This window comes from Heteronotia binoei, chromosome 17 (genome assembly GCF_032191835.1).
Source record: "Heteronotia binoei isolate CCM8104 ecotype False Entrance Well chromosome 17, APGP_CSIRO_Hbin_v1, whole genome shotgun sequence".
NCBI lineage: Eukaryota > Metazoa > Chordata > Lepidosauria > Squamata > Gekkonidae > Heteronotia > Heteronotia binoei.
The window spans coordinates 45,221,695-45,246,362 of NC_083239.1; the positions used below are offsets into that span (position 1 = coordinate 45,221,695).

Consider the following 24,668-nt stretch of genomic DNA (forward strand, 5'->3'; position numbering starts at 1 on the left):
GGCCTCAAACAAAGAAAATAACTCAAACATAGAATATCTCTAATATAGAACAGGACTTAGGTTTTAATAGAATTACCGTATTTTTTGCACCATAAGACTCACTTTTCCCCCCCAAAAAAGTGGAGGGAAAAGTGTGTGCGTCTTAAGGAGCGAATACTGCAAAAAATTCACACAAATGCCTCTAAATTCACACAAACAGCTCTAAAAACTAGGTGCGTCTTATGCTCAGGTGCGTCTTATGGAGTGAAAAATACGGTAATTCTTTTTACAGGTATTAGATCAGGTATTGATCAGTTCCGCAGGGCCTGCAAGACTGCCCTCTTTAAACAAGCATACATCGACTGCTGAGTTGTTGTTAATTTAAGGATCCGCCAACATGGTCCTGTCCAAGGACCTATGTCATCATGGAATTAATCACACTGGCAGAAATTAGCGTCAGAATGCCACCATTGCTGCCAGATTAAACCAAATTATGAATTTTAATGCATTAACGGGTTTTTATGATGTTAAATTTAAGTTTTATTGTTAAATTTAAAGTTTTTATATTTATTATTGTATATATATATATAATATGTTGTTAGTCGCCCTGAGCCTGCCTAGGCGGGGAGGGCGGGATATAAATAAAATTTTACCTTACCTTAGATTAGGATAGAGCAAGCTTCGCTATAAGAACTGGGTAAAGTTCATCTGAATATTAAATGCATAACCTTCTGACTGTATCCGGAAACTGTACTAATGTTATCTATCGTTTTGCTTATGAATTTTCAAGCCTTCTGTCTGAGGTAGAAACTTAAGTGTAATGAAGTTTATCTGTGTGAGTTCCGGAGGTTGTTTGGGTTACTGAAGTAAATCCCACCTCAGAAGGAAGTGATTTCCCTGAGCAGAACGGCGCCAAATTGGATCTCCCGGCTGGCTGCTTGGTTCGGTTCTGGAAAGGGATCTGCTGGACCGGGACAGTCTCTTGCTTACCGCCGTGTTCCTCCCCCCTCCCCTCCCTGGCAGCTGCTACGACGAATGCGCCCACGGGGAGTGCAGCGGTACCCCCAACTTCACCTGCGTGTGCGACCTGGGCTGGACCTCCGAGCCGGGCATGGAGACCTCCAACGACAGCTCCAGCAGGGTGCAGTGCAACGTGGACTGCGGCTGCCACTTCCACAGCCGCTGCGCAGCCCAGGGGCCCGGGGTTTGCGACGAGTGCCAGAGTGAGTCACTGTTCCCCGCCTCTGGGTCCCGCATTCCTGAATCTCCTCTCCTTCCTTCCCTCCCTCCCTTCCATTTCCCACACCTCTTTCTCTTGAGACAGTTTGGTGTAGTGGTTAAGTGTGCAGACTCTTATCTGTGAGAACCGGGTTTACATAAGAACATAAGAGAAGCCATGTTGGATCAGGCCAATGGCCCATCCAGTCCAACACTCTGTGTCACACAGTGGCAAAAAATTTTATATATACACACACACTGTGGCTAATAGGGTTAGGGTTTAGGGTTAGGGGTTGGGGTTAGGGTTAGGGTTTGATTCCCCACTTCTTCACTTGCAGCTGCTGGAATGGCTGCTGGAATGGCCTTCGGTCAGCCAGAGCTCTCTCATCCCCACTCACTTCATAGGGTGTTGTGGGGTAGGAAGGTGAAGGAGGTTGTAGGCCGCTCTGAGATTCAGAGTGAAGGGTGGGGTATAAATCCAATATCAAGACTAGAGATATTCAGGTGTGGTTTGCTATTGCTTGCCTCTGCATAGCAACCCTGGACTTCTTTAGTGGTCTCTCATTCAAATACTACCCAGGGCCTACCCTGTTTAGCACCTGAGATCTATTGAGATTGAGAGCCAGTTTGGTGTAGTGGTTAAGTGTGTGGACTATTATCTGGGAGAACTGGGTTTGATTCCCCACTCCTCCACTTGCACCTGCTGGGTCAGCCATAGCTCGCGGGTTCCAGGGTTGCTTTGCAGGGGATTTCGATTGTGCCTGGTGTGGGGAAAGGTAGGTGTGGGGAAAGGTAAAGGAGATTGTGAGTTGCTCTGAGACTCTGAGATTCTGAGAATATGGCAGGATATAAATCCAATATTATCTTGACACCGTTTCTCTCCTCTGCATACAGACTGGACGCATGGCGAACGCTGCCACCTTTGCCGGCCGGGCAGCTACGGGAACGCCACGCACCAGGGGGGCTGCCGGGAGTGCGCCTGCAACGGGCACGGCCTGGAGGAGATGGGCTTTTGCCATGGAGCTACGGGGGTCTGTTACTGCGCCCCTCCCACCGAGGGGCTGCACTGTGAGCGCTGCGCCTCAGGCTACTACGGGGATCCCAGGTGAGAAAAACTGGCTGCTCTCACTGGCCTGATGCAGTCCTGAGTTCCTGTATGGGGTGGCTTAATGGTAGAGCCTCTGTGTGGCGTGCAGAAGGTCCCAGGTTCAGTCCCCAGCATCTCTAGTTAGAGAATCTGTCAGTAGGTGATGGGAAAGACCTCAGCCTGAGACCCTGGAGAGCTGCTGCCAGTCTGAGTAGACAAGACTGAACTTGATGGATCTTCTCCTCCTCCTCCTCCTTCTTATTCTCCTCCTCCTCCTTCTTCCTCTTCTTCTTCTCCTCCTCCTTCGTATTCTCCTCCTCCTCCTCCTTCCTCTTCTCCTTCTCTTTCTCCTTTTTCTCCTCCTCCTTCTCTTTCTTCTTCTCCTCCTCCTTCTCCTCTTTCTTTTCCTCCTCCTCTTTCTTTTCCTCCTCCTCTTTCTTCTCCTCCTTCTTTTCCTCCTCCTCCTCCCCCTTCTCCTCCTCCTCCTTTTCCTCCTCCTCCTTTTTCTTCTCTTCCTTCTCCTCCTCCTCCTCTTTCTTCTTCTCCTCCCCTTCTTCTCCTTCTCCTGCTCCTTCTTTTCCTCCTCCTCCTCTTTCTTCTTCCCCTCCTTTTCCTCCTCCTCTTTCTTCTTTTCCTCCTCCTCCTCCTCCTTCTCTTCCTCCTTCTCCTCCTTCTCCCTCTTCTTCTCCTTCTCCTCCTTCCCCACCAGTATCACACTTAGGATAGTTTGTAGAGTCATGATGTCATCATGTGACCTTCCTGCTCCTCATTGGCTGCCGCTGATATAGGTGCAGAAGCTCAAACTAGGACAACATACCAACATGCTAGCAAAAAAACCCCAGTACTCAATATGGGATTATGCTGTCAGAAGCCATGAAAATGATGGATTCAGGGGCTGAAGCTTCAGCATCCTTCGTAGCTCCTTGCAAAAGCAAAATAAGCAGGAAATTTGTGCACTCGTGTGTTTTTCATATAGGTTGTAGGACTGAGCTTTCCCCAGTGCAGATTCCAGGGTTGCTTTGCAGGGGATTTCGATTGTGCCTGCGAAAGACTCTAGGGCCCCATCCGCCCCATGCCATGATGTGGCTCCCTGTGGGTTTTCCTCAGGGGTGGAATTCTTTGCATATTAAGCCACATCCCCCCTGATGTAGCCAATCCTCCAAGAGTTTACAAGGCTCTTTTTTGGAAGCTCTTGGAAGATTGGCTACATCAGAGGGGTGTGGCCTAATATGCAAAGGAGCTCCTGCTAGAATTCCACCCCTGGCTTTACTCCCCCAGAAACAAGGGCGTTTGCTACCAAGAGTGCACGGGACGCACCCTGCTCACCAACCTCTCTGCTTCGTCTTCGCTGAGCTCTCAGCGGGCCGGGGGACCCCCGCCGGGCGGGCTTTCCTACTGCGTCTGGGTGCTGTCGGCCAACGAAGGCATGGCGTCCTGTCGTTCGGAGCAGACCTGCCCGACCATCACTCTCACGATCCAGCCTGACACCCTCTGCATGGTGAGCACCGGGGAATGGGTGGGGAGACACTGGCCGACCAAGAGGGTGGCTCTGGGGGGACTCATGATCAGTGTTCCCTCTAAGCTGTAGAGTCATGTGAGCAAAAATTCTACTTTGTGAGCTACTGGCGTTAAAACTGTGAGCATAAATTAGTTTGCTTTGGGGCCGTTTTTCCTGGGCTAAGGCCAAAATGTTTGAGCCAAAGGCTAAAAACCTGTGAGCTAAAAGAAGATGGCCATAGATTTATACCCCTCCCTTCTCTCTGAATCAGAGTCTCAGAGCAACCTACAGTCTCCTTTATCTTCTTCCCCCACAACAGACACCCTGTAAGATGGGTGGGGCTAAGAGAGCTTTCCCAGAAGCTGCCCTTTCAAGGACAACCTCTGCCAGAGCTATGGCTGACCCAAGGCCATTTCAGCAGCTGCAAGTGGAGGAGGGGGGAATCAAACCTGGTTCTCCCAGATAAGAGTCTGCCCTTTCAAGGACAACCTCTGCCAGAGCTATGGCTGACCCAAGGCAATTCCAGCAGCTGGAAGTGGAGGAGTGGGGAATCAAACCCGGTTCTCCCAGATAAGAGTCTGCCCTTTCAAGGACAACCTCTGCCAGAGCTATGGCTGACCCAAGGCCATTCCAGCAGCTGCAAGTGGAGGAGTGGGGAATCAAACCCGGTTCTCCCAGATAAGAGTCCGCCCTTTCAAGGACAACCTCTGCCAGAGCTATGGCTGCCCCAAGGCCATTCCAGCAGGTGCAAGTGGAGGAGTGGGGAATCAAACCCGGTTCTCCCAGATAAGAGTCTGCCCTTTCAAGGACAACCTCTGCCAGAGCTATGGCTGACCCAAGGCCATTCCAGGAGCTGCAAGTGGAGGAGTGGGGAATCAAACCCGGTTCTCCCAGATAAGAGTCTGCCCTTTCAAGGACAACCTCTGCCAGAGCTATGGCTGACCCAAGGCCATCCCAGCAGCTGCAAGTGGAGGAGTGGGGAATCAAACCCGGTTCTCCCAGATAAGAGTCTGCCCTTTCAAGGACAACCTCTGCCAGAGCTATGGCTGACCCAAGGCCATTCCAGCATCTGCAAGTGGAGGAGTGGGGAATCAAACCCGGTTCTCCCAGATAAGAGTCTGCCCTTTCAAGGACAACCTCTGCGAGAGCTATGGCTGACCCAAGGCCATTCCAGCAGGTGCAAGTGGAGGAGTGGGGAATCAAACCCGGTTCTCCCAGATCAGAGTCCTCGCACTTAACCACTACACCAAACTAGCTCACACTAACTCAGCTTAAAGGAAACATTGCCTGCCTCCCATACATTCCATGCCTATTGAAGCCTTGTTCCCCCCCAGTAATAATGTGATACCCAGGAGTTGTGAAATTTGTTGTTTCCTGCTTTTAGGTCATGCTGATGTATGACAATTTTATTAATGCTCCAAAAGACTAGTAAGGGAATGAGTAGACCTCCTTCCTTCCCTCCCCCAGCTGTGTAACAGTTATCTTAACCTTTCTGCTTCAGAGCCAACCCGGTGTCTAAATTTTGCTATATATGTATATTTATGTATGTTGGGATTTTATCGCCTTTTTTGAAGAAGTAACAGGGTCGCCATAAATCGGCTGTGACTCGACGGCAATTTGTAGCGCCTGTGGAGAGGGGAGGTTAGGTCTGATTTTTAAAAACGAGTTCCTTTTTTAAGGACAATTCTAAGCCTCTGCCTTTCATCCCTCTCTCCAGACCAGTTACGTCTATGCCTTCGACGGTCTGCCTGACTTCCTGAACACAGGCCTGATCCAGATGGACCGCACGCTGATTGGAGCCTTCTGTGGCCAGGGTCATCCTCGACCCGTCACAGTGGAAGCTCTCTCGGGTAAGCCATGAAGAAGAAGAAGAATTGTAGATTTATACCCCGCCTTCTCTCTGAATCAGAGACTCAGAGCGGTTCACAAGCTCCTAGATCTTCTCCCCACACAACAGACACCCTGTGAGGTGGGTGGGACTGAGAGGGCTCTCACAGCAGCTGCCCTTTCAAGGACATCTCCTGCGATAGCTATGGCTAACCCAAGGACATTCCAGCAGGTGCAAGTGGAGGAGTGGGGAATCAAACCTGGTTCTCCCAGATAAGAGTCTGCCCTTTCAAGGACAACCTCTGCCAGAGCTATGTCTAACCCAAGGCCATTCCAGCAGCTGCAAGCAGAGGAGTGGGGAATCAAACTCGGTTCTCCCAGATAAGAGTCTGCCCTTTCAAGGACAACCTCTGCCAGAGCTATGGCTAACCCAAGGCCATTCCAGCAGGTGCAAGTGGAGGAGTGGGTAATCAAACCCAGTTCTCCCAGATAAGAGTCTGCCCTTTCAAGGACAACCTCTGCCAGAGCTATGTCTAACCCAAGGCCATTCCAGCAGCTGCAAGCGGAGGAGTGGGGAATCAAACCCGGTTCTCCCAGATAAGAGTCTGCCCTTTCAAGGACAACCTCTGCCAGAGCTATGGCTAACCCAAGGACATTCCAGCAGGTGCAAGTGGAGGAGTGGGGAATTAAACCCGGTTCTCCCAGATAAGAGTCCGCACACTTAACCACTACACTACGCTGGCAGAGGAAAGACAACGAAAGGGGAACAGGAAGACTCTGTCGGGCTCTGGGTTGAATCAGGGTCCCCTCTTGCTCTTCATTCTGTATGTTTCCTGTGGCTGGTCAGATGCCAGAGACAGGAGGTGTTCGGTGAGGAACAACTTCTCTCCCCTGGGAATGAGAGATGCCTGGGCGTGTGCAGAATTTGCAGACAGAATTCCCACCATGCATCGGATTGGAAGCCCTTGTGCCAGGTGTGGCGTTGGGGACAGGACTCTGGTCAGCCCAGGTTTGAATCCCGCTTCTCCAACGGATGCTTGCTAGGCAATCTTGGGCCTGTCCCAAATGCTTGGCCTGGCCTACCTCTCGGTGCTGTTGTGAGAAAATGGAGGAGGAGAGAAAAGATGGTCGAAGCTGCCGCGATCCCCAAAACTGTGGATGGGGAAAGCAGGATAGACACAGGGCCTTTTTTTGTAGCAGGAGCTCCTTTGCATATGAGGCTACACCCCCCCGATGTAGCCAATCCTCCGAGAGCTTATAGGGCTCTTTCACACATATTGTGAGGCCCTTGAAGCCCCCACCATCCTGTCAGCTGGCTTGGAGAAGGCATTTTATCCTTAAATCATTTCTCCAAGTCAAGCCAAGCCACCCAGCAGCTTGGAGAATGCATTTAAAGTTAAAGTTGCTTTTTTTTCTAGCTCCCCCTCCCATCTTCCCACCTTCCTTCCGTCCATCTTGCAGCTCCCAAACATCTGACATTCATGTCTTGTGGCTCTCCAACATCTGACATTTATTTTGTGTGGCTCTTATGTTAAGCAAGTTTGGCCACCCCTGGTACAGGGCCTACTGCAAGCTCCAGGAGGATTGGCTACATCAGGGGTGTGTGGCCTAATATGCAAGGAGGTCCTGCTAGAATTCCTTACAGGGCTCTTCGTACAGGGCCTGCTGGAAGCTCCAGGAGGATTGGCTACATCAGGGGTGTGTGGCCTAATATGCAAAGGAGGTCCTGCTAGAATTCCTTACAGGGCTCTTAGTACAGGGCCTACTGCAAGCTCCAGGAGGATTGGCTACATCAGGGGTGTGTGGCCTAATATGCAAAGGAGGTCCTGCTAGAATTCCTTACAGGGCTCTTCTCACAGGGCCTACTGCAAGCTCCAGGAGGATTGGCTACATCAGGGGTGTGTGGCCTAATATGCAAAGGAGGTCCTGCTAGAATTCCTTACAGGGCTCTTCTCACAGGGCCTACTGCAAGCTCCAGGAGGATTGGCTACATCAGGGGTGTGTGGCCTAATATGCAAAGGAGGTCCTGCTAGAATTCCTTACAGGGCTCTTAGTACAGGGCCTACTGCAAGCTCCAGGAGGATTGGCTACATCAGGGGTGTGTGGCCTAATATGAAAAGGAGGTCCTGCTAGAATTCCTTACAGGGCTCTTCTCACAGGGCCTACTGCAAGCTCCAGGAGGATTGGCTACATCAGGGGTGTGTGGCCTAATATGCAAAGGAGGTCCTGCTAGAATTCCTTACAGGGCTCTTCTCACAGGGCCTACTGCAAGCTCCAGGAGGATTGGCTACATCAGGGGTGTGTGGCCTAATATGCAAAGGAGGTCCTGCTAGAATTCCTTACAGGGCTCTTAGTACAGGGCCTACTGCAAGCTCCAGGAGGATTGGCTACATCAGGGGTGTGTGGCCTAATATGCAAAGGAGGTCCTGCTAGAATTCCTTACAGGGCTCTTAGTACAGGGCCTACTGCAAGCTCCAGGAGGATTGGCTACATCAGGGGTGTGTGGCCTAATATGCAAAGGAGGTCCTGCTAGAATTCCTTACAGGGCTCTTCTCACAGGGCCTACTGCAAGCTCCAGGAGGATTGGCTACATCAGGGGTGTGTGGCCTAATATGCAAGGAGGTCCTGCTAGAATTCCTTACAGGGCTCTTAGTACAGGGCCTACTGCAAGCTCCAGGAGGATTGGCTACATCAGGGGTGTGTGGCCTAATATGCAAAGGAGGTCCTGCTAGAATTCCTTACAGGGCTCTTAGTACAGGGCCTACTGCAAGCTCCAGGAGGATTGGCTACATCAGGGGTGTGTGGCCTAATATGCAAAGGAGGTCCTGCTAGAATTCCTTACAGGGCTCTTCTCACAGGGCCTACTGCAAGCTCCAGGAGGATTGGCTACATCAGGGGTGTGTGGCCTAATATGCAAAGGAGGTCCTGCTAGAATTCCTTACAGGGCTCTTAGTACAGGGCCTACTGCAAGCTCCAGGAGGATTGGCTACATCAGGGGTGTGTGGCCTAATATGCAAAGGAGGTCCTGCTAGAATTCCTTACAGGGCTCTTAGTACAGGGCCTACTGCAAGCTCCAGGAGGATTGGCTACATCAGGGGTGTGTGGCCTAATATGCAAAGGAGGTCCTGCTAGAATTCCTTACAGGGCTCTTCTCACAGGGCCTACTGCAAGCTCCAGGAGGATTGGCTACATCAGGGGTGTGTGGCCTAATATGCAAAGGAGGTCCTGCTAGAATTCCTTACAGGGCTCTTAGTACAGGGCCTACTGCAAGCTCCAGGAGGATTGGCTACATCAGGGGGGCGTGGCCTAATATGCAAAGGAGGTCCTGCTAGAATTCCTTACAGGGCTCTTAGTACAGGGCCTACTGCAAGCTCCAGGAGGATTGGCTACATCAGGGGTGTGTGGCCTAATATGCAAAGGAGGTCCTGCTAGAATTCCTTACAGGGCTCTTAGTACAGGGCCTACTGCAAGCTCCAGGAGGATTGGCTACATCAGGGGTGTGTGGCCTAATATGCAAAGGAGGTCCTGCTAGAATTCCTTACAGGGCTCTTAGTACAGGGCCTACTGCAAGCTCCAGGAGGATTGGCTACATCAGGGGTGTGTGGCCTAATATGCAAAGGAGGTCCTGCTAGAATTCCTTACAGGGCTCTTCTCACAGGGCCTACTGCAAGCTCCAGGAGGATTGGCTACATCAGGGGGGCGTGGCCTAATATGCAAAGGAGGTCCTGCTAGAATTCCTTACAGGGCTCTTAGTACAGGGCCTACTGCAAGCTCCAGGAGGATTGGCTACATCAGGGGTGTGTGGCCTAATATGCAAAGGAGGTCCTGCTAGAATTCCTTACAGGGCTCTTCTCACAGGGCCTACTGCAAGCTCCAGGAGGATTGGCTACATCAGGGGGGCGTGGCCTAATATGCAAAGGAGGTCCTGCTAGAATTCCTTACAGGGCTCTTAGTACAGGGCCTACTGCAAGCTCCAGGAGGATTGGCTACATCAGGGGTGTGTGGCCTAATATGCAATGGAGTTCCTGCAACAACAAAAAAGCCCTGGATAGACATAAAAGAAATCCATGCAAAGGTATGAAATGCCTTGTGCCAGCTGCATGGGGGTCATCTTAGTGATGCACCAGTTATCCCTACGAGAGAGGGACCCATCCAGGGCCACCCGCTGAGCATTGTTCCACCGCGATTGGTTGCCTTCTGATTCTCTGCCGGCCCCGTCTCCACAGGCCTGCTGGTCATCTACTACGAGGCCAACTCCAGCGAGTCTTCGGGCTTCAACGCCACTTACACGGTGCACCGCTGCCGGCCGAGCTGCCACGCCAACCAGGAGTGCCAGGAAGGGCGTTGCGTCTGCAAGGGCAGCTTCACGGGACCCAACTGCCAGTTCCGGATCTGCCCGGGCAACTGCAGCGCCCACGCCGGCCAAGGGGTTTGCAACAGGGTGAGTGGATCTCCCAGGGGAAAGGGACAGGACGGCTCAGGGGGAACCGCTGAGCTCTTGGCTGCCGCTCCAGGGTTGAGTGTGCTGGACCAGGAGCTTCCTGACCGTTAGAGCAGTTCCTCAGTGGAACAGGCTTCCTCAGGAGGTGGTGGGCTCTCCTTCCTTGGAGGTTTTTAAACAGGCTAAATGACCATCGGACAGCAATGAGGATCCTGTAAACTTAGGGGGAGGTGTTTGTGAATTCCCTGCATATCTTTGGGACAGCCTCTCCCCATATGAACCCCCACCCCCGGGGCTCTGAGGTCTGCTGCTCAACATCTCCTCATAGTCCCTGGTCCTAAGAACGCCCGGCTGGCTTCAACGAGGGCCAGGGCCTTTTCGGTGTGGGCCTCTACCTGGTGGAATGAGCTCCCACTGGAGATCCAAGCCCTGTGGAACTTATCAAGGTTTCACAGGGCTTGTAAGACGTAACTCTTCCGCCAGGCTTTTTATTAATCCAGCGGGCGTCCTTTGAAAGTCATCATTCCCCCCCAGCATTTCACCATTACGGTATTATGTTTATGCTACTAGCCATCAGCCGCATGCTGTTTACCACCCGTGTCTGTAAGATTGTTTCCTGTGCTGCTCCTGCTTTGCAATGTTTGTTTTTATGATATTATTTTAACTCTGTTGTTTTATTGTTGTAAGCCGCCCTGAGCCCGCTTGCAGGATAGGGCGGGATATAAATCTAAAATTAAATTAAATTAAATTAAACTGTGCAGGGGGTTGGACTAGATGACCCTGGAGTTCCCTTTCAACTCTATGATTCTGCGATTCTACGATCAGCTGATGGGAGGAGAGAAAAAGGGTGTTCCTCTCCTCAACTCTATGATTCTGTGATTCTAAGATCAGCCGATGGGACGAGAGAAAAAGGGCGTTTCCCCCCCCCCCCAACTCTATGATTTTGTGATTCTACGATCAGCTGATGGGAGGAGAGAAAAAGGGTGTTCCCTGTTGGTGCGGGTGTGTGCAGAGTGAGAAGTGAGATATATACAACAGTGAGCTCCAGTAAGGAAGTGAGCCAGACACCTGCACCTAGTATTAAAACAGTGTATTTACAAGCTATATACAAAATAGTTACTAGTGCAGTGACATACATCAATCTCAGCGACAAAGTGCTCCGCCAGCATCTATCTCTACAGTGAGAGAACTATGCACTGGTAATGCAGTCCTTATATATTCACACCAGCCAATCTAGGCAGTCCATGATCTTGCTGACACCAGCAGGTACTTTCCACTTGTCCTTAACCAGCCAGAACCGGCTTGCTGACAAGGCCACTGTGACCTGACCTGTCAGTTAGATCTCCTGCTGGCACGTTGCACCTGTCATTCTGTGTAAAGGAAGACTCATAATATCAACATTCCCTCCCTCAACTCTATGATTCTGTGATTCTATGATCAGCTGATGGGATGAGAGAAAAAGGGCGTTTCCCCCCCCCAACTCTATGATTCTGTGATTCTACGATCAGCTGATGGGAGGAGAGAAAAAGGGTGTCCCCCCCCCTCAACTCTATGATTCTGTGATTCTATGATCAGCCGATGGGAGGAGAGAAAAAGGGCGTTTCCCCCCCCCCAACTCTATGATTCTGTGATTCTACGATCAGCCGATGGGACGAGAGAAAAATGGCGTTCCAGACCCTTGTGAACATTGTTCAGGCAGATCCAAAAGTTTCTCCTTTCTTTGGTACTTGAATGGCTTCCCGCCCCCCACTGTTGGTATGGAAAATCCACATCTGTTGCCGAGGGTAACGTAATGGCACCTGGTGTTTTTTGGCCACTGTGTGACACAGAATGTTGGACCCCATGGGCCATTGGCCTGATCCAATATGGCTTCCCTTATGGTCTTATGTAACCCAGGGCTTGTCACAAAAGACAAGCAGACTGTGTTTGGACTGCAGCACTCGAGGGCCTGATCTGGTAGTGGGATGGTGCCTTGGATAGTTTCTAGAGGGAGTCCATTGACCCTGGAGACATTTTCAACCCACGCTAGGTGCATTTATAGCGGCCTTCACAGGCTCTTGACTGGCTCGCCCAGAGCGATGCTGGTGCAGAAGGGATCCCGATTTCCCCTGTTAACCTCCCCTGTCTCTCCCCCTCCCTCCAGAGCCTGGCGCTGTGTGTCTGTAATGAGGGGTTTGCGGGCGCAGACTGCTCCGTCCCACTAGACGCCGGCAAGATCGTCTGGGAGACCCTGATTGACACCCAGCTGACGGCGGTGAGTGACGCTCCCCTCCCAAGTTCCCCTAAGAAGAGGCCACGCGTTGGTTCCCGCCCAGCAACTTCTAGGTTATCCTCTACGTTGTCATCTCCCTAGCAGCATGACAGATGAGCGAGCAGACTGGTATGTGAGCAGGGAAACGTTTTGGGGTTGATTTCCCCCCCGCCTCCGGAATCCTGGCATAGTCGCAGAATGGCTGCCTCAAAATGGCTGCCCCAGGAGGCGGAGCTAGTCACAAAATGGCCTCCACGTTTTAAGTAAAGCAGCGTAGATCCGTAGTGCTGTGCTGGGAACTGCTGCCAAAGCAGTCTTTTAGAAAATCTGCACAGTCCTTCAGGTCTCCAGTGGCCAATCAGAAGCCCTTCTAGAACAAAGCCCCACCTGGCGATGCCCACTTTCTGAAAACACTTAGCGGGCACCAGGAAAGGTGTTGGCAGGTGCCGTAGTGGCCACACATGCCATGTTGGGGATCCCTATTCTGTTACCTAACTCCTCCTCCCCCTCCAGGATACAGCCAGCCGGTTCCTGCATCGTTTGGGTCACACCATGGTGGAAGGACCGGATTCCACACTTTGGATGTTTGGGGGCAATTCGCTGCGAGAAGGGATGCTGGGTAACGTGTACAGGTAAAAACGCAGGAGAATTGGAGGAGACCAGGGCTTTTTTTTAAAGCAGGAACTCCTTTGCCTATTAGGCCACACCCTCCTGATGTAGCCAGTCCTCCAAGAGCTTACAGGGTTCTTCGTACAGGGCCTACTGTAAGCTCTTGGAGGATTGGCTACATCAGGGGTGCGTGGCCTAATTTACAAAGGGGTTCCTGCTACAAAAAAAGCCCTGGAGGAGACTTAATTCCCAGACACCCCCCTCCCCTGCTGTTGGCTTTCCTCTGTAACATCAGAGGGTTCTGTCGCTCCACAGATACTCCATTGCTGAACGCCGGTGGACACAGATGCTGGCCGGAACAGAGGACAGGGGCCCGGGTCCCTACCCTCGCTACTTCCACGCAGCTGCCTACATCCCCTCCAGCAAAGCCATGTACGTGCTCGGGGGGTTGACGGCCGATGGGGTGGCCAGCGATTTCTGGCTGCTGAACCTCACCACCTTGCAGTGGCGACTCGTGCAGGTAACTGCCCGGCCACATTCAGGGAGGGTTCTTCTTATTTAATTTCAGGCTGTCGGTTCTGGTCCGACCGTCTGGGGCCACAGAAAACAATTCCACACCATCCTCATGGCCATGCTGGCTGGGGCTGATGGGAGTTGTAGGCAAAAAACATCTGGAGAGCTACCGTTGGCCACCCCTGCTCTATATGACAGCCCTTCAGCTCTTACGTTGTTTTACTGGGGATCTTTGCTTTTAGACTCGTGTTGTTATCATCATTCATCACCCAGTGTGCTGTAGTGGTTAAGAGCGTCGGATTAGTATCTGGGAGACTCAGGTTCGAATCCCAGCTTGTGCTGTGGAACCTCGCGAGGTGATCTCAAGGAGCAGAAATGAGTAAAATAAAAATAAAATAAAATAAAATTCAGCCTGATTGACTGAATAGCTTTGTTTTACTAGGAATCTTTGCTGTTAAATTCAAATGTTATTGTTCAAATGTCCTCACGTTTTGTGAATTGGCTGATTATCCAAAGAGTTCTATTGTACTTCTAGCCTGTCTTGAGTCCTGGAGAGAAGTAAAAACCAATCCCCCCCCCCCCAAAACAACAACAACACGGGTCTACAGTTTACAACAATAAAATGTTTACAGGTATCTAAAAATAGGTCTATACTTAATTGTTGGGCAGAGATGGTGGCTCAGTGGTAGAGCATCTGCTTGGTAAGCAGAAGGTCCCAGGTTCAATCCCTGGCATCTCCAACTAAAAAGGTTTCAAGCAAATAGGTGTGAAAAACCTCAGCTTGAGACCCTGGAGAGCGGTGCCAGTCTGAGCAGACAATACTGACTTTGATGGGCCCAGGGTCTGATTCAGTAGAAGGCAGCTTCATATGTTCATATATGTTGTCTATTTTGAAAAAAAATTCTTTTGTTTGTGAGTTTGATTTATAATGTAAAAAAATCAATATATATTTTTGAAAAATAAACGAATGAAGGAACCTGACTGGAGAGCTGGGAGTGACAGAGGTGTGTTATTGTTTGATGCCTTTCTGTTCGCCTTAAAGAAGCCCAGATTCTACCAAGTCAGTTCCTCAGCGCACTTATCTGGGTCCTGACAATTGTTTTCCTTCTTTCCTCATCGCCTCAGGACCCCCTGATCCCGGCTGTGGCGGGACACACGCTCACAGCCCTCCAGGGGTCGTCCTTGCTTCTGATTGGTGGCTATTCTCCAGAGAATGGCTTCAACAAGAAACTCCTGGAATATAATGTGGCATCGGAGAGTTGGCACGCCGGGAACCAGGCTGGGACGCCCCCAACAGGTAGAGCATCCGCAAACCCTAGGTGTGGCACTCTGGGGGTAACCAGGGGTGGGAGGTTGTCACGGAGTCAGAAATCTCAGAAGGAAACCTTGTATTCAGGGCTTTTTTTGTAGCAGGAGCTCCTTTGCATATCAGTCCACACACCCCTGATGTAACCAATCCTCCTGGAGCTTACTGTAGACCCTGTAAGAAGAGCCCTGTAAGCTCTTGGGGGATTGGCTACATCAGGTGGGTGTGGCCTAATATGCAAAGGAGCCCCTGCTAGAATTCCAAGGCTCTCTTTTGGAAGCTCTTGGGGGATTGGCTACATCAGGTGGGTGTGGCCTAATATGCAAAGGAGTTCTGTCTAAAAAAAACCACCCCAGCTTGTATTATAACCCCCTAGCAAGCCTATGATTTCCTTGACCGTACAAATGCCGTGGGCCACAGTTGCATAGCACATAAACTGGAAATGTCTGCCTCCGTATTTCTGCCAGCGAGGAACCAACAGCCAGGGAAGGGCACAAATCCAGATCCCCAGCATCCCTACTTCATGCGCACGGATTCGCACACAGAACCCCCTCCTGGAAGCAGACGCAGATGCTTTGCCAATGAGCCGTGGCCCATGTGTGGTTTCTCCCCCTTTTCATCACACCCAGCTCAAAACTGAACCCTTCAGTTTGGCCTTTTCTGCACAGGTAACAGGGCCATGCTGTACAAAACTTAACCTGGGTAAATGATTAGGGACTGTGGTCTATACTGCTGTGCAGAGCTTACTGTAAGTCAAACCTGTGGCCCGGGGGCCAAACCAGGCCCCCAGAGGGTTCCTGTCAGGCCCGCAAGCAACTCACTGTCGTCTGCTTCCTTCTCCCTCTTTCTCGCTTCCTTCTGCATCACAGCTTGCTTTGCCAGGCTTGCTCAATCGCACAGGAGTTACAGAGCAAAGCTCCTCCCTTGGGAAGGAAGTAGGGGAAGGAGAGCTTGCTTTGCCAGGCTCTCTCAATCGCACAGCAGAGCTACTGAGCCAAGCCTCTCTTCTTTCTGCTGGCTGAGCCTCAGCAAGGCAGTGAGTTGGATTAGGCTGAATGTGTGTGTTTGTCTTTGTCCATTATAAAGTTTTATCTCCTTGATCTGGCATTACATTTTATGACACACATGGCCTGGCCTGAAAAGGTCAAGATCCAGTCCTCAAAGCAAATGAGTTCAGCACTCCTGACTTGTGTCATGTGAATACTTTATGCTCTGCTTCTGTTTCTTTCTGGCAGTTCCAGACTTCTACAATCCTAATGCCTCGGTTATTGAACGTAGGGTTGTCAGTCCCCATGTCCTGGTGTGAGCTCCCCTGGTTTTCAGGGCTTACCTGGCCAGCAGAGGAAACCCCACCCCCACACAGCGACATGGATGGACAACATCCCTGATGCGATGATGTCACCTGGAAGCCATGTCATTATTCCGGGGATGTCATGCGGTGATGCTGTGGTTTCAGGGCAAAACTCTACGGCTTGAAGCTGGTTTTGCCGTTGAGTTTTGCCCCAAACCAGAACGTTGCTGTGTGACATCCCTGATGTGATGGCGTCACTTCTGGGTGACATCATCGTGTCAGGGCACACCAAGGGGACCTGGCAACCCCAATTGAACGTCCCATTTTTTGCAATTGTACTGACACACTCCATAATCCACCTTGTCCCTTGTGAGAAAGACAGACAATTAATTAATTAAAATAGTTTAGTCCAGGAGTGGCCAAACTGTGTCTCAGGAGCCTTGTGTGGCTGTTGAAGCCTTCAGCACACCATCAGCCAGCTTGGAGAAGGCATTTCTCTCTTTAAATCACTTCACCCAGCCAGCCAGCGACTTGGAGAATGCATTTAAAGTTGCTTTCCACCTCTCTCTCCTTGCCTTGTGGCTCTCAAGCATCTGGCATTTGTGTCTTGCAGCTCTCAAACATCCGATATTTATTCTATGCAGTTCTTACATTAAGCAAATTTGGCCATCCCGGTTTAGTCCATTACAAACCAGGAAGTTTCTCCTTATCTTATTGGGGAGGGACGGTGGCTCAGTGGTAGAGCATCTGCTTGGTAAGCAGAAAGTCCCAAATTCAATCCCTGGCATCTCCCAACTAAAAAGTAGGCGTGAAAAACCTCAGCTTGAGACCCTGGAGAGCGGCTGCCAGTCTGAGAAGACAATTGATGGACCCAGGGTCTGATTCAGTATAAGGCAGCTTCGTATGTTCATATGTTCACCAGCTCCCCAGGTGGCCTTAGGCAAGGCGTGATCTTCCATCTTCCGTTCCCTGTCTGCAACATGGGACAGTAACCCTTGTCTGCCTTACAGAGTTGTGGTAGACGTTGCCAAAGGGCTTCAGGGGAAGAGAAAGCAGTGCAAACCTGTTAAGCGTTTCTCGCTGTTGTCTCCTCTCCAGGTCTGTACGGGCACTCAGCGGTCTACCACGAAGGCACCGACGCCATCTATGTCTTCGGCGGCCACCGCTTCCACGTGGAGATGGTTTCGGCATCCCCGGAGCTCTATAGCCTTTATTACCCCAACCTGACTTGGAGCCTCCTGGCCCCCTCTCAGGGCCCAAAGGTGAGGACTTGCAGGGTTCTCTCGAAGCTGGGCAGGTGAGTGAGCGGCCACTCATGAGCACAGGCGGCCTGGAGCCATGCAGGGTCTTGCGCTGCCCGTTTGAAGATTATGGCAGTTCAGTTCTGCTCAGGAAGGGGGTGGGAAATTAGAGGGAAACGGGGGCTTTTTTGTGTGGCAGGGACTCCTTTGCATAGCAGGCCACACCCACACACCACAATCCTCCAAAAGTTTACACGGTTCTTAGGACAGGGCCTGCTGTAAGCTCTTGGAGGATTGGCTACATCAGGGAGGTGTGGCCTAATATGCAAAGAAGTCCCTGCCACATACCTCTGCTCTAGGGTTTAGCTCAGGGGTCCTCAAACTACGGCCCACGGGCCAGATGCGGCCCGCTGAGGACGTTTATGCGGCCCGCCGGGTTATGGCAAAATCAGACCGGAAGTGACGTTCGACCTAAACTCGCGTTAGCAATGCACACTTCCGGCACTGGGCTGAGGCGGCAGAGACAGAGAGTGAGGCGATACCGAGGTGAGGTGAGTTCCCAGGCTGGGGTGTGTGGTGTGGGGAAGGGAGAGAGATGCAGAAGACAGAGAACTGATGGCCCGCGGCCTTGTACAGTAACGGCAGTCCGGCCCTCCAACAGTCTGAGGGACAGTGAACTGGCCCCCTATTTAAAAAGTTTGAGGACCCCTGGTTTAGCTATAGAGCTTTGTACAAACGCTAGAGCTTCACTTGATACAATGGTGTCCCTTCCGGGTCCTGCTGGAAGCGATGTAATGGCATCGGTATTTTATTTATACATTTGCTGATTTTCATTGACTTGATTTATATTCCACTTTCCTCCCATTGAAGACCCAAAGTGGCTAATGTTGTTCTCTTTCCCTGTTTATCCTCACAATGACCCTGTGAGGTAGGCTAGACAGAGAGGGTGTGAGTGGCCCCAAGCAAGCTTCCGGGGCAGAATGGGGATTCAAACCTGGGTCTCCTGGATCCTACCCTGACATGTTAATTCCTACAATACCCCCTCCCCAGTTTTTCACCTGCCACCCAGCTGAGCAACAGTGGAGGGGTAATGAAAAGCAGGGAGCTGGAAGTGTCCCACCATAAACCTGTCAAGCCTGTGTCTGACCACGTCACGTTCTCAGGGCGCAGGCAGGAGGGAGTCTAAAGCCAGTCTGAAGTCAAAGTTCAAGGAGTCAGTCAGGAGCCACCACAGCAAAATCGCAAACCAGAAGCAGAAGTCAGTGTCCAAAGCCAAAGGGTCAGGGTGCCAAGGAATTCAAACCAGTCAGGAACTAGAAGCAGGAAGGAGTGTGGATGCAAGCCCGGGCATGAGTTATATGGGCGCCTCAATCAGCCTGCTCCCTGGGTGGCCGTAGTTCTGCTAATAATCAGGGCTAAGAGATCGCAAGCATTGGCGTGCAGCGCGCCTGTGTTCTGCCAGTGTTCGTCAAAGACGGCTGCGCATTCTTCAGATGGGAGGGGGAGAGCTTGGAGGAGACTGATCGTCAACAGCCGGGGCGGGTGCCTGGAATGTGGGGAGAGTGATTGGTGGGCCAGCTGTTGGTTCTTCCTGGTCTGTTAACCCTTCCAGCTCCCCCTCCTCAGGGCTCATGACAGACCATGGCCCCCACCAGCTCCTCACCAAGGGAGGAGCCTCAGCCAATGGAGAAAATAGAGGCTTCACTCTGTAGCTCCTGTGCGATTGAGCAAGCCTGGCAAAGCAAGCTGTGATGCAGAAGGAAGCGAGAGAGAGGGAGAAGGAAGCAGACGACAGCCAGTCGCTCAGGGGCCTGACAGGAGCTCGACACCCCTGCTGTGACCTGTTAGAGGACAGAGGCTTTCACAAGCAGGAATGATTCGGATTTTAAGATGGCTTTTCCCTGCGTTTGGTGCTAAATTAGCAATATTTTTTTGGGGGGGGGGGGGCGGGGAGAGAAAAATTATCAGAAGTGTGGGAAAGGCAGAAAAGTATTGCTACTCAGTTGGAGGGGCTTTGCTGCTATTACCAAAAAGCGATTTAGATTGGACAGTTCCAAATGTTGACATAACCCCAGGGTGGGGGACGTGTTGAGCCCAGGGCAAGAGGGTGATGATGTTTGGGGTGGGTTGGGGGGACGTAGTGGCTGCATCCCGCTACGACGTGGTCTCTCTCCCCACCCCCCAGCCTCTGGCTCACTTCTTCCACGTGGCGGCCGTCTTGAAGGACACCATGGTGGTGATCGGGGGCCGCACGGAGCGCGAGAACTTCACCAACCACCTCTTCTTCTACCAGCTGAACTGCAACACTTGGATCCTGCCCAACAGCACAGGTAAAGGGGGAGGCCGGATTTGGGAGCCAGAGCAAAGAAGCGAAGGCCATGCCCAGTTTCCTGCCTCTTCCTGAGGATCTCCGGAGGCCGAGCAGAAGGGTCCAGACCAGGGGTGGCCAAACCTGCTTAACGTAAGAACCACATACAAATAAACGTCAGATGTCTGAGAGCCGCAAATCGATGGGGAGAGGTGGAAAGAAAGCAACTTTAACTTTAAATGCATTCTCCAAGCTGCCATCTGGCTTGGCTTGGAGAAGTGGTTTAAAAAGACAAATAGCTTCCGCAGGCCGGTCAACAGGGACTGGGGGCTGCAAGAGCCACACAATATGTGTGAAAGAGCCACATGTGGCTCCTGAGCTGCAGTTTGGCCACCCCTGGTCCAGACATGTGATTGGGGCAAGTCTCATGAAAGGTCCACACAAGGCCACTGGATACCAAGGTGAGGAGTGGACTCAGAGGCAAAAAAATAATGCACACCTGGAAAAGGGTTCTGCTTCCTGATCCGCCCTCAACAGAGAAGGGGGAAGGAGGAAGGAAGAGGGCCTGCCCCCACTCCAAGAGAATGGGGAAGGAGCAACACACACATACACATACAGCACACACACATACACACCAGCCTGGCTCACATCTACTTCCATCGTGCAACACAGTGTGGTTCATGTCCCCCTTAGGTCCCTGCCACATACCCCTGCTCTAGGGTTTAACTACAGAGCTCCTGTCCACTGGCAGGGGGACACCCCCCCCCCAAGGACTTCGCCTGGTGACTGGGGCTTTCTTTATGGCAGGAACTCCTTTGCATATTAGGCCACACACCTCTGAGAGCCACTTTGATGTAGTAGTTAAGTGTGCAGACTCTTATCTGGGAGAACCAGGTTTGATTCCCCACTCCTCCACTTGCAGCTGCTGGAATGGCCTCGGGTCAGCCATAGCTCTCATAGGAGTTGTCCTTAAAAGGGCAGCTGATGTGAGAGCCCTCTCAGCCCCACCTACCTCACAGGGTGTCCGTTGTGGGGGGAGAAGATTTAGGAGATTGTAAACCGTTCTGAGTCTCTGATTCAGAGAGAAGGGTGGGGTATAAATCTACAGTTTTCTTCCTCTTCTTCTTCTGCAGCCAATCCTCCAAGAGCTTATAGGGCCTACTGTAAGCTCCAGGAGGATTGGCTACATCAGGGAGGTGCGGCCTAATATGCAAAGGAGTTCCTGATACAAAAAAAAAAAGCCCCGCTGGTGACCTTTGTAGCCAGTCCGCCCCAGGGCAACAAAAAGCTTGGTCCTCCAGGTCCTACTGGCGGGCCGTGGAGGGGGAACAACGTCTGGGTAACCGGATGGGTCATTGGTCCAACCTAGCGTGGCTGCTCTTGAGTTCTAACTAGGGTTGTCAGGTGTCATGACCCAGTTGGGGGTGTCACCTGACGCTGCCACCACTCCGGAATGAGGGTCCCTGGGGAAGGCCCAAGCCCTTCAGATTATCCCTTGCTTTGGCCAAGAAAATAGGCGTGTAGACCAGGCAGAGTCACAAAGAACAACAGAAAGGTTTATTTTAAACAGGAAGATCAATAAAAGAGGAAGTGAACAGATAAGGTGCTTTGAAACTATTGTAACGTGGGTGAAGGAAAATAAACATAAAGCCCCTAACGCGACTAGACTTGACTGTTCCTAGTCTGTTAGGCCCCAGGCCTCGGCCTGCTCTCTCTCTCCCTCCCTCAGAGTGAGGGTCTTCCTCCTAACAGCAGCCGCCCTGCCTGCTTGACCTCTCAGGAGGAAAGAACAGCGTTTGTCTCCCGACGGAGAGAGCTTTTAAACAGTTCTCCTCAGAGCCTGCTTGGACGTTGATTGGCTGAAACCAGCACCAAGCATTCTGGGGATTGTAGGCTGTCTCTTTCTACTGAGACACAGGCTCCGTATGCCCACTAGGCCTCTGTCTCAGTACAGCACAGATCAGGACACCAGGTATCCCCAGTGTGTGTGGGAGGTGGGTGGTGGGTGGGTAGGGTTGCCACTGCCAGCTCCAGGTAGGGGGATTTGTGGAGATTTGAGGGTGGAGCCGGGGAGGACAGGAACCTCAGTGGGGTACAGACACAGAGCCCCCCCTCCAAAGCATCCTGTTTTATCCAAGGGAACTGATCTCTCTAGACTGGAGATGAGCTGTCACTCAAGAGTGATGAATATAGGCTTGCCAATCCCCAGGTCCCAGCGGGGGTTCTTCTGCTTTCCTAGGCTTCTTCCTGCCCCCAGTCAGTTGGCCTGCGGAGGAAAGCCCCGCCCCCAGAGGACCATGTGACTTTCCACCTCTGGAGGCTTCAGTCTCCGATTAAAAGGCTTCCTCTTGGGATGGTGTGTCTGTTACTTTGAAGAAGTTGGCAGCAACTTGTGAGTAGAGAGGCCAATCCCTCGCTTCAGAGTCGCCAGAAACGGGGTGGCGGGGTGGGGGGAGAGGGAAGGAAATGTCTGCTGAGCACTTCATTATTCCCTATGTGGAGATCGATTCTCATAGGGTATAATGGGGAATTGGAGGGTTCGGGGGCACTGGGGAAGCTGTTTTTTGAGGTGGAGGCACCAAATTTTCAGTATAGTATTTAGTGCCTCTCCCCAAAGTACCCCCCAAGTTTCAAAACGATTGGACCAGGGGGTCCAATTCTATGAGCCCCAAAAGAAGGTGCCCCTATCCTTCATTATTTCCTATGGAAGGAAGACATTTAAAAAGGTGTGCTGTCCCTTTAAATGTGATGGCCAGAACTCGCTTGGAGTTCAATTATGCTTCTCACACCCTTGTTCCTGGCTCCACCCCAATGTCTCCTGGCTCCACCTCCAAAGTCCCAAGATATTTCTTGAATTGGACTTGGCAACCCTAGATGAATAGGTAGCCTTCACTGCTGCAGGAAGGGGTGGTGGCTATAAGCACAGACAGCTTCAAGAGAGGACTGGAGAAACATCTGTTTATTTAGTTAGTTAGTGAACTTATGTTCTGCCCTTTGCCATAATGGACTCAGGGCGGATCACAGCATAAATCAGACAATAAAAACCAACAAGTCGAATTTAAAACAGTACAATCAAACCAAGCAGCAGAACGATCAAACTAAACACGGTGCATCACCGGAGGAAAGGGCACATTTCACAGATTACAGTTTTTGGCCCGAGAAGTGATGGCGTTAAAATCAGATTCAGCACCTCAACAAGGCTATAAAGCCTGATGTCACAACGCGGGAGGCCGACTGATAGAATAGTTGGTGGAATAGGACACCCGCTGCCTCAACGAAAAGCCCGGCGGAACAGCTCCGTCTTACAGGCCCTATGAAATGGCAGTAGCTCAGGTAGAGGAGTCGAGGGCCATCAATGGCTATTATCACAAGGTCCAGAGGGAACACAATGTCTGGAGCAGGGATGCTCTGTGTTCTTGGTGCTTGGGTGGCCAAAGTGGGAGGGCTTCTGGAGCTCTGGCCCTGCTAGTGGACCTCCTGATGGCACCCAAATTTTGGCCACTGTGTGACATGGGGTTTTGGACTGGATGGGCCATCAGCCTGATCCAGCATGGCTTCTCTTGTGTTCTTATAATGGAGCAGAGGTTCATCAGTGTCCATTCACCTCAAGGCAGAGGGAAGACTCTGTCTGGGGCAAGTGATGCTCTGTATTCTTGGTACTGGGGAGGGGGCAACAGTGGGGGGGCTTCTAATGTCCTGGCCCCACTGGTGGACCTCTTGATGGCACCTGGGTTTTGGCCACTGTGTGACACAGAGTGTTGGACTGGATGGGCCATTGGCCTGATCCAACATGGCTTCTCTTATGTTCTTATGTGACACAGAGTGTTGGACTGGAGGGGGCATTGGCCTGATCCAACATGGCTTCTCTTATGTGACATAGAGTGTTGGACTGGATGGGCCATTGGCCTGATCCAACATGGCTTCTCTTATGTTCTTATGTGACACAGAGTGTTGGACTGGAGGGGCCATTGGCCTGATCCAACAGGGCTTCTCTTATGTTCTTATGTGACACAGAGTGTTGGACTGGAGGGGCCATTGGCCTGATCCAATAGGACTTCTCTTACGTTCTTATGTGACACAGAGTGTTGGACTGGGTGGGCCACTGGCCTGATCCAACATGGCTTCTCTGATGCTCTTATATCCAGGCTACCTTCAAGCCCCACCTGGAGGCTGGCATCCCAGTAACTTCTTTCTTTGCAAGCAAACAACCCCCCTTCACCTTTTGACACCTGCTTCTGTTTGTTCACCTTTCTCCTCCCCACTCCCCCCATCCCATTTAGCAGAAGCAGTGGTGGGGCAGCCCATCATGGAGTCCATCGCCCACGCCGTGGCTGCCGTCGGGGGCCGGATATACCTCTCTGGGGGCTTCAACGGTGTGGCGCTGGGGCGGATGGTGGCTCTCTCGGTGCCCTCCGACCCATGCCTCATCTTCTCCGGCCCTGAAGCCTGCAACGGGTCCGGGGCCAGCTGTACGTGGTGCCGAGCCAGCTGCCTCTCTGCGGATACTGCTGAGAGGTGCGTGGAGTGGAGAGCAAAGATGGGGGGAACGTCTGACAGTGGCCATCTCAGGGAAACAGAATTCTCGCACCCATTCCCCCCCCCCCTATTTTGTGTGTGTGTTTACGACTGGAAGTCCCGGTGACCTCGGGTGACTGACCCCTGCTTGGGGGACCCAGAGGATATTCAGAGAGCCTGTCCCTGCTCTCCTGACTGCTGGTATTCCAAGGAGATCTCCTATCCAAGTACGTGCCAAGGCTACTGAGGTCAGGGTGACACATCTTATTTTAGGATATGGCATACCTTCTTTCAGAAGCCCCCCCGCCCCCACAAGTTCAAAACCCAATGGAGGTTGAACGTCTCTTCCCTGGAAAGCCCACTGTGACTTAGCAGCGTTTTCCATCACCATCGAGAGCCGGTTTGGTCTTGCAGTTAAAAGCAGCAGCCTCTAAATCTGGAGAACTGGGTTTGATTCCTCACTCCTCCACATAAAGCCAGCTGGGTGGCCTTGGGCCAGTCACAAGTTCTCTCAGCCCAAAAAAGGCTAGCTCCCTACCTGGTGGCACAGAGTGCTAAAAGAGCTAGAACTTCTGGCTGCCAGA

General features: G+C 51.7%; 1 protein-coding gene across 1 annotated transcript in view; it reads left to right on the forward strand.

The window, feature by feature from the left end:
• MEGF8 (multiple EGF like domains 8) overlaps positions 1-24,668 on the forward strand; it is a 93,856-nt gene that overhangs the window by 46,055 nt on the left and 23,133 nt on the right. The window contains 12 exon segments of the mRNA XM_060258650.1: positions 1,003-1,202; positions 2,092-2,302; positions 3,563-3,782; positions 5,500-5,632; positions 9,836-10,050; positions 12,194-12,304; positions 12,815-12,933; positions 13,226-13,430; positions 14,549-14,720; positions 17,119-17,282; positions 19,447-19,591; positions 23,850-24,084. Coding sequence (XP_060114633.1) covers positions 1,003-1,202; positions 2,092-2,302; positions 3,563-3,782; positions 5,500-5,632; positions 9,836-10,050; positions 12,194-12,304; positions 12,815-12,933; positions 13,226-13,430; positions 14,549-14,720; positions 17,119-17,282; positions 19,447-19,591; positions 23,850-24,084 — 2,130 coding nt within the window.